Source organism: Enoplosus armatus, chromosome 15 (genome assembly GCF_043641665.1).
Source record: "Enoplosus armatus isolate fEnoArm2 chromosome 15, fEnoArm2.hap1, whole genome shotgun sequence".
In the NCBI taxonomy this organism is placed as follows: Eukaryota; Metazoa; Chordata; class Actinopteri; order Centrarchiformes; family Enoplosidae; genus Enoplosus; species Enoplosus armatus.
Window position 1 is genome coordinate 15,806,996 of NC_092194.1, and position 10,435 is coordinate 15,817,430.

The window sequence follows — 10,435 nt, forward strand, 5'->3', positions numbered from 1 at the left end:
AGCCTAATATGATGCCATTGTATCATAAAGAAATGTAAATCTAAAAGTAATTGAACAAACATTTAAACAAAGTGCTTGTGAACAAGTAGATCGGTTTTCTTCCCTAAGTAGAACAAAACTTAAGTCTTTTCTACTAGTGTTTTTAATGTGTAAAGTCCTGCAGTTATGTGTAGCAGATGCTAAAGGCAGCAGTGGTTCAAAGAAGCTTTGTTCCACTTAAATCCCATTGTCCCAACATCAGCCGCAATTTGTAACTGGGTTAATTTACTTGTGACTTCCCGCCAGAAGCACTTCAATGCATTACAAATGTTTTTTTTTACGACTTTCAATATCCAAATTTGGAGCTGCTGAAGGCTACAGATAGCCCTGCTGGTTGACTGAGGCATTTAGGGAGAACATGGAGGCTCTGGAAACAATCAGTGGTAAATAGTAATGTTTTATTAGGATATTTGGGCTTTTGTTTGTAGTTTAATACTGTTTTCACTCATTTTTCAACTTTTCATTCTTACAATTTTGTCTGGATGATACTTGGAAGTTTTCTTGGTGTTTAACAGTTCAACAGCTGCAGATAAAGTTAATTAATGTACAACAAATGCTGTGCAATAAGTTGCTTGTAACTCAAACTTTCTTTTCACTCCTTCTGTCTGTTTTCTCCTCCTAACTCTTGCATTGCAGATCGAAGGACCTCTGAATGGCTGTTGCTTGATAAAAAAAAGGTAAAACAATGTCAGTGTGCGATGAGTTGTATGCACAACATCAGAAGTCAAAGCTTGAGTGGAGCACGTGAAGGCTGCATCACTGCATGAAAGTTGCAGGTAGCAGCATCTCTTTCCTGCTATTGTGAAGTGATCTGAGAGAATGCTAGCCCATTAGTGCCAAATGACCCACCATTGTTAATGCTTCAGTATAGTCCTAAGTAGTAATTGTCACAGGGGAGTCATTCAATCTGCAGAACTTAACCTTGAATGATTCCTGGTGATTCCTTTGCTTTCATTCCTTCACCTCTAACCCCTGCTCCATTGTCAGTGAGAGGAAGTGAGAGTGAAGGCTGAGGAAGTTCCCCGCTCCTCGATGTGCATGACCCTCCCAACAACCAAGACCTGTGTTAAAGCATGTCTAACACATTCGCACTGTCACACATGAAGCTACAATGTTCACACAGTCATGCACGTGCACCATACATCACGGCGGGTTCACAGAGGTACGCGATGCTGTACTACATTCAACTGAAAATGTTGGCAATGTGAGCGAGAACAACAGCTGAGGGAAAGAAGTGTTTAGTTTGTTTCCTTTGCTGATTAAAATCTCAAAATGCGGATGTGTGATTAAGTGATAAGAGATTCCTGTGTTCCCTTAAGTGAGTCAATTCCCAGGCTTGTCAGAGAGAAGTAGAGTAGACGGTGAGTGGTATTTGAAGACTGTCTGGCCTCAGGCAGGGAAGATGACACCCTGAGAGACATGCCTGTCTACAGTCCCATGGCAAATAGACAGAGAGAGAGAGGTGTGTTTGTGGAATTACTGCAGACATTTCAATCATTTAAAACTATGTTTAAACATTTTCATCTACGTCTTTTCCTATCATTGTTGTTGTTCCTCTAAGGTCCAATCAGCAGATAACCTTTGACCTCTGTTAGACACGTCCACTTCCCTGACTGGCTTTAATCCTCCGGTGTTTTAAAGCTTAAAGAACTAACGTTGTGTGGTTTATGTTTTTAGTATGTTGCTTTTTATGACCATTTAACTTATGTAAAGTGTCTTTGAGTGCCCCGAAAAGCAAATAAAATAAAGTGTATTGTTAGTTTGACATTTTGGGAAATATGAGTGTTTGCTTTCTTGCTGAGAGTGAATAAGAAGATTGATACCAGCTAGCAGTTAGCCTAGCTTAGCTTAAAGACCGAAAACAGGAGAAACAATAGCCTGGCTCTGTCTAAAAGGTAACAAAATATGCCTACCAGCACCTCTAAGGCTCACTAATAATGTTATGTTGTATTATCATATTTCTGTTATATTATTATATTCAAAATGTTCTATTTTTATTTTCGGCTGTGGGGAGAGTGAACAGTAACACTAGATTACATGCATACATTGTTTCCTGTGAATCCCTCCTGCATGTGGAGGCAATTTGAATCAAGTACTGGAATGGCGGACTACGCCAGTAACCATAAAAACTAATATATAGAAAGGTCATCACAAAATGTAAAGGCTTTGAGTGGCTATTGCTGAAAAGATGCCAACCATTAATAGGATCAAAAGCAGGGTTTTATTTCATTAAAGTGTTGTAACTTTAAAACCCTAAAACTACAACATAACTTTGGTTAACACCAAAATCATCAAAAAACTCTCTCTCTCTGTGAGGAACACACAGTACTGTGGAGTTGTTAGACTCAATGACTTAAAACAAGGGGTATTTTCCAAACCCTAAATCTGAAATCAGTTACAAGAACAATGGGAAACAGGAAAGCATGAGGAGATCTGCTGCTTCTCTGGAAATGAAAGCAGTTTCCCCCTGAAGAGAAGAGCTTGAATAATACCCAGAAGACATATAATGGATTTAAAGGACGGATCACGCTCCATCCACCCTCCTCTATCCTCCACTCCCCTTTTCTCTCCCCTGGGGCTTCTCCTCCCAACGCTCGTCTTGGAAAAGTCACGGAATCTCCCCAAATTCCTGTCTCAGCAGTACAGCTGCTCATTGTCTCGTTTATGAAACAAAGACTAGTACCGAAAAATGCTACAGCAGCACAATGCACGCAGTCGCCACTGAGTTAGTTAGTGTGTCAGTGGAAGGGCGTTTCCCTGATAGGAAACTACTGTATGTGAAAGGGGGAGCATAAACAGAGCCAACACACTCAGGTTAATATTTAACTCACAATCCTTCTGCTAAAATGCTGAGAATTGGGGTTAAACTAAGGTTAGGATCAGGATCTAGGCATGCAGTTATGAGGATTATCATCAAAGTTTAATATTAAATTTGGGTATTAAGAAAGGATGTGTTCAAAGCCCTCCAAATAAGATATCCCACAGTGGTGGAGGTAGAGTTCAGGTTCTTTACTTAAGTAAAAATAACAATACAATAATGTAAAAAAGTAAAAGTCCTGCATTCAAAATCTTACTTTGCATTTGATATGCAGACAAATGGTCCCTGTGAGTGTATATGTTTTATTATTGGTAACAGTGCATCCATGTGTAATTCCCAAATGTGTGTTCGATTAAGACCATAGGTTCATGTCTCAGTCCACTAGAGGGGGGTGTTGCATTGATTATCGGTGCTACTGGATTTTAGTGACCCAGAAATGCTCTTTAAGTAAGAAACAAAATCATGTCTGATCTTGAGTATGATGAGAGCTGGTGCAGATGTGAGAGCCTTCGGGGGGTCTATGCAATAACAGGAATTATCTATTCAGCAGCTGCGTCATCAAAACCATACACTGGTTTATTAAAATATCTATTTTATAAGAGGGTGTGTGTTTAAGTTCGACCTGATGGGAACTTTTCTCCTCTGTGTGGCGTCCTGTTCATTAATATATTTGTGATTAGTGGAAAAGGAAAACCAATTTACAACTTTTTCAAACTTTTTAACAGCTGGAAAGCATATCCTCAGAATAGTTGATAAACACTACACATATTGTTATGCTTTTATGCCTCCAAATGTATTTGAAGCAGCTAAAGGTGGCATATGATAACTATGTTGGTTGGATGATACATATAATGAATAAATGGAGGCCCTGGAAACAATCAGTGGTAAAAAGTGATGTGTTTAATTAAGATATTTAGCATTTTGTCTTTTATTTCAGTCTATTTTTTTTGTTCAAAGTTTAATTTTGCACTTATACAAACATACAAGTTGTACTAAATAGAAAGCAAATAAACAGATAGCAGCTGCAGATTGAAGTAATAAGCAACAGGCATTGTCCAGTGCATTAATTCCAACATAATCTTTATGCATGATCAGCATTTTCTCCTGTTGACTCACTTCAGCTGAATGTTACTCAAAAAATAAATCATCATAAGAAATTAAAATTTTCTGCTTTTACAAGGTGCATGTTACTATCATATATGACCAAAAGTACTTGAACATGCAATGAGCCAACAACAAGTCATGTACGACGTCAAAGTGAATCCCTTCAGTCACACACAACATTCACACATTAACTGTAAGGGTTGTTGAAAGGCATTCTGGGAAACATGAATGTTAGTAATGTGGGAAGTTGAGCAAAAGCAGCTTCAGCTGACAAATAAAACATAGAAAATACACCTAGTTCCAAAATAACATTGGACATATATTGAACATCACAGGCTGAGGATGCATTACAGTGTATCTGGAAGTGGAAGTGGAATTTTTTTTATTGACAAATCATTATCATTCCTTCATAAATCAGTGGACAGAGCAGAGGACATTTGTGTCCCACATGAAATGCTTAAAAGCTGTGAAAATTAAATACAGATGTAAAATAACATTATTTGAAGTCATTCATAAATATCCCTATTCAGGCATTTAAATCACAAAACATTTAATTCATAGTAAATCATGTGAATAATAAATGGAATGAAATAGTGCATTTTGTTAGTGATTGTCAAGTGCCAATGTCATCTGTCAGGGAAGACGTTCTTGTAGTGCAGGGAGCACAAGGTGCGTGTTTACAACTGCTGGGTGAGTTGTGAAACACACACAAAGTTTAAAAGTAATGAATCAACCATTAAAACAAAAAAGTTCCTTAGCAAAGCAGCGTGCCTCAATCTTTTGTGTGGAGCGTATTTATTTAAAATATTCATTATACTTCATGTTATCTGTCCCATGTTTGATGTGAACATTCTTCTTTCTCACTACAGCAAGAGTCTGCAGTCCTGTTAGCAGCTCTGTGAGGCTGCACTTAGGCACAGCGGTGCTTTGAGCTAACTGCTAACGTCAGCATGCTAACATGCGCACAATGACAATGCTAACATGCTGATGTTAAGAAAGCATAATGTTTACCATGTTCTCTATCTTAACATGCTAACATTTGCTAATTAGCACTAAACACAAAGTAAGACTGACACTGAAAGGAATGTCATTAGTTTTGCAGGTATATTTGGTCATGTAGCAGCAGAAGTTTTGGACAAATGGTGCTGGATGTAAAGTTCAGGGATACCAAAGTTATTACAAAAGCTGAATGTGTGTCTGATGGTTTCCAAGATTCCACGACAATCAAAAAATCAATTACAACCCTTGTGACATATACTGCTCATGTGTTTGTGGATATGAATCAGTGTACTGATGTGGTTCCTCGCTGTGGAAGCAGGTGATTAATTCATCCATTAATGGAAAGCTTGTGGCTATGCTGTCAAGTATTTTTATTCATCTTGTAAGTACTTTTGTTCGCTGGTCACAGTGTCAGCCATGGCAATGTTAACATATTTGCCCTTCTCCACTGCAGTAGAAATCAAAGAATCTTCATTCAAACGTCATACGTAGCAGGGGTTTGTGTATCTGTAGGTACATGAGGGCCCTGAGCTTAGATCTTAGACAAACAGCAGATGTACAAGCCCTTAGCAAGGACTAGTGCATTTGTATCAGTGAAACACAAACACACATGCTCTTACAAATTGTTCTTGAGCCAGTTGAGGTAACCCCTGAGTGCCCTCTTCCCTACATCAAATTCCAGTGGCCAGGTTCTAAAGCTGAAACATCCGTGGAAGCCGTCCTCATAGTGGTCATTGGTAACTGTGACGCCTGCGTCCTGTAAGCGCCGCACGTACATCAGGCCGTCATCCCTCAACACGTCATACTCGCATGTTAGGACGTACGCCCGAGGGCATTTAGCCAAAACCTCTGGTCCTGCTAACAGCGGCGCTGCCCTCACGTCCAGCAGCCCCGGCACCTCCTTCACTCCCCCCTGTGAACCTTTTTCCGCAATCAGAGGCTTGTAGTTCTTCTTGTATTTCGGGGACAGGAGGACGGTCCAGTCTAGCCGCGCCCTCAGCTCTGGGGTGATGTTTGAGTGGTGTAAGGTGCTGTGGTTGTTCACCATCAACTGGGACTGTAGTGAGAGGTCACCACCGAGGTACTGCAGCCAGAAGCGGACCATGAGGGACTTGTAGAGGATGGGTATATACTGGTTCTGCAAGTAGGAGGGCGTGTTGAAGTCCAGAGCCTGGAGCACTGGGTAGATCAACGCCTGAACACTGAATTTCACACTTACAGTATCATCTAAGGAAATCTGGGAAAGCATATAAACATATATGGCCTTAATCTCTTGATTTATATCTACATCACATTGTTACACACATTCCTACAGCAGATGGCTTCTGTACGTACCTCCTGAGAGACCGCAGCAGCCAGGTTTCCTCCAGCACTGTCACCTGACACAGCCACTCGCTCTGGGTCGATTGCATACCTGGCCAGGACCTCTGGGGACAGGAAATGCTTGGCTGCAGCGAGGCAATCTAAATACGGCACTGGGAAATGCACCTCTGGATACAGACGATACCTACAGAGACATTGGTAGCAAATTATAATTTACTGGAGGTTTAGAAAGCTTTGGAGCATGTAATTATAAGCACTCAGTTTACTTGTCATGAATAGTGCTACTCAACCTGTGAAAACACATGTTTAATATCATCTGTGGCTCTGGAGGGAGCTTTCTAAAGTCTGAGTTAACGTACAGATATGTTTTTTAGATGTCTTAAAGTGTAGATCTGTATCCACAGTTGGTTTCTATCTCTGTGAGCAGAAAAATGTTGAAACAGCAGGACACACTTACTCAACAGAGACCACAACAGTGTTGAGCTCGTCGGACATCATCCGGTTGACCTCATCGTATGACCCCCTCTCTGAGGAAGAACGAGAGAAATGGAGGAGTACTCATTCATCCATTTATCTGAAATTTTAGTAACTACATAAACTGTGGAATCTGGACAAATCATTCCTCTTAAAGGCAGAAAATGTAACATATCACATTCAATAAAAACACATGAAAATACTATCAATCTGCAGGCTTCATAAGGCCAAATTTATTTATAACCTGTTTAAGATAAAAAATAAAGAAACAAAATTTGCCTTTTTCAAAGAGCAAAAACTATACAGAGAAGTAATATGTACATTGTGATATCAACACTGGGTGCATTATTTGCACCTGTAGAGCAAACATATTTGTGATTATGAAATAAAAAATGACTACTAAGATAGAAGGAACGTCCGTACTCACTGCCACTGCCGAGGGCCCAGCCACCTCCGTGGAAATACATCAACCCTCTCCTCAGATGGCCCTCCCCTCCGGCCGGGGGTTCGTAAACACGGACCGGGATGCCGGCAAAAGTGATGTCGCTGACTTTCACTCCAGGCATGACCCCTCTGCCGGACTCAGAACTGTCCAGCCCCTCCATCATGCCCTCGAGGCCCTCTGTGGACTGCCTGATTGACTCAATGTAATGGTCAAAGCCCAGCCAAGACTTCAAAGAGGCCTGAAGACAGAGAAAGGAGGGAGGAGCAAATAAAACGCCATCTTGAATGCAGTTTCTCAGGACACAAATGAAAGATTCAAGATATATTTAGGCAAAAAGAGAGCAGCAGGTGGGAGAAAGGAATTTGGGAAAAGACTAAATGCATTCATCAGTGGCTGGAGACTTGAGACATAACCGTCTCACCCAGTCACCTCTGTCCTTCTGAGCTGTGTCTTACTGATGTGTCTCAGTATGTCTGCCTTCCTCCCCACAAACATCTCAGACTGTCTTAATAGTTCAACCAAGGCCAGCAGACGCAGCTGCTTGGCACAGCGGGGGCTCCACTGAGACATGTTGGCCTAAATAAAGTTTCATAATAATATCAATTTTTATTATTTCTTTAAGCTGAAAATTCTACCAATATGGTTATGTTGCTACCAATGTTGATATTTGCATATTTGAATTTGACTTTTACTCTCCCAATACCGATACCCAAGATCAGAGTGTCCGTTTCTGCTTTAATACTTTGATTTAGGTACTTTATGTTTTACTACAGTACAGTGTTTTATGGTACTTTTTTGTTGCCACATTTGTCATATATGTTACATGTTCTTGTGCTGCTTTTATGTTTAGGTGAGCTGCCATTTTCAACTCTGGTGGACATTAAAGTTGTTTTCTATTCTATTCTAGTATTAAAACATAAAAAAGAAAAGGGAAAAAGAGCACTTTATCTCAGTTTAAAACCTTTTTAGCCTCTTCTTCTACAGTACATCATACTCAACCTAGATGACGTTAACTGTATTAAATGTTATAAAATAACACATTTAAACCAAAATATTAATAAGAACAATGGCAGCCCAGTCCACTAGTAGGACTTAATTTTGTATTATTGTGGCCCTTTTCCCCCCACTTCTTTTTTTTGAAAAGAAAGTTACAATAAAACATTAAATTACTTGTATAGAGTTGTATCTGCTTTGGAGCAAACACGACCTTGTAAGTAGCACACATTCATCTGCAAACTCCCTCAGCCAGTGTGGCAATAACTGATATCATTACTCTTCACCTACAGTGCTAATGTAGAACAAAGTTGAGGGCGAAGAGTTGACTCATGCTCAGAATAAACTCCCTGACGGCTGCTTTGCAACACATTAACGCCATGACAGACAACGTGACAGTTTTAAAAATCAGACTTTTCATGTGCTGAAAAAGCTCTTTGTACTTTTCACCCTGCTGTTACTAATGAGCCTCAATGGATACAAGCATGAACAGACAGTGTGGTAAAGTGAAACACTGCAGACTACACATAACGTCAGTCCATAACAGGACATGCTGTTGAGTCATTTAAGGACATAATTTTATGGCTCTCTGCGAGACATTAAATCATGCTCTGAAAATACACTTCAAATAAATACACAGTGTAAGACACTGATTATGCAATAACTGTCCTAAAGTCCATGTTTGCACAGGCTAGGTGTGTTAATGTGCTGTAAGTTATGAGGTGTGTCTTTTCAAACATGCTGTACATGCAACTAACCTTTATTTATTCATAACAACTGCTATCAATACATGATTTAATTTAGCTAAATAATTGCACAGCGAAAGGGAAAGACTTTATGCATTTTACATCATAATCATAGCTGAAGTTGCACACCTGCTGCATCCATCTGTTTTTGATACAGCACATGCAACACAATGTATTCCCAAAGAAAACCCCTCCTCTCTTACCAGGTGCATCGTGGTCCGGAATCCAGCATCCAGCATCATCAGCTTCCACGGCTCCTGGATGCCATCAGGCAGCGGGATGTAAAGGTAATAGGCGACCGCCACCGATAATAACACTGTAACAACAACTGGCAGCAGCCTCATCTTGTCTCTGACAGCTTCAGCTTCCTCAGTGACTCATGGACGAGCTGACGGAGGACCAGAGGATCCAGGCTGCCTCTGCCGGCTGCAGTTGATACTGGAGGGGGTAGGAGGGCCAACCAGGCTCCAGAGTTAGCACTAGAGATTACTTTAGGGGACCGATTAAGCGAGGAATTACACACTTCCGTTGAGAATCTTCAAAATAAAACGTTTATTGACATCCCCTTTATTCTGGAAACCTAATTGATCGATTAATTAATTGATTGAACGGCTTTGACCAAAGCTTTCAACGTAATATGACCTGTTTAAAGAAAAGATATCGTTATGAATGGAGCCATTAGTAATATAACTTTGAATGAATTTGGTTGCTATTCTTAATTGAAAATCAGTAATGAAATATTAAACTTCTATGGCTACATTTACCCATTTGTAAAGCAGTCTTTCATAAATATTAGCCATGCCCCTGGTATTCTATCAGCATACAGATTTGTTTTTGTTGTAGTATTATTTTACTGCTAGATTTGAATCTATTTATTTTAAATATCACAGTAATTTGGTATGATTGTCATCTTCTTCAGTCTGAAACGTAGTAAGATTTCTCCTTTAGAAACTTGGCAAGATTCGAGCTTTTATTTTGAAGGCAGACAGACAACAACGAATGGACATCGGGGAAATGAAGTCTTTTGTGGCAGCTGTTGGTGAGTACCACATTGTATTACGTATATGTGACCACGGAGAGGCACAATAGAGCTGCAGACAGGACTCCACTTTAGCTCTTGTTGTATCACAGTTCTGTCAGACAGTGAAAATGTAATTACTGAAATAAGAAAACTGGCTAGGAGAACTAATTAACAATTGAAAATCTTATCCTAGTTGACTGTTTTAAAAAGGCTGATTGAATACATTTTTTCTTCTAATTTATGTCTAATCAAACCAATTAGATGCAATGAAACAAAGACCAAACAAGTTGCAAACAAGCCAGTGATAGTATAGAGGTAAGGAAACTGGCAAGCGTGGGGGAAATGAAATAAGAACTCCACCTCATCCGCAGCAGCTACTTTTAAGCAAGGCCCTTGTTACAACTCTTAATTTGACAATTTGCTGTTAATGCAAAACATCATTAAGGCCATAAAAATCTGCTCCTAATAATTTA

The 10,435-nt window shown here is 39.8% G+C and overlaps 1 protein-coding gene across 1 annotated transcript; it reads right to left on the bottom strand.

Annotated features, from left to right (window-relative positions):
* Nucleotides 1-5,576: 5,576 nt before the first annotated feature.
* nceh1a (neutral cholesterol ester hydrolase 1a) lies at nt 5,577-9,285 on the bottom strand. Its single transcript, XM_070920811.1, has 5 exons — nt 9,145-9,285; nt 7,185-7,440; nt 6,741-6,810; nt 6,296-6,467; nt 5,577-6,197 (listed from the first exon to the last, which is right to left on the bottom strand). Exons 1-5 carry the CDS (start codon nt 9,283-9,285, stop codon nt 5,577-5,579), a joined length of 1,260 nt encoding a protein of 419 aa, XP_070776912.1.
* Between the last annotated feature and the right edge of the window lie 1,150 nt (nt 9,286-10,435).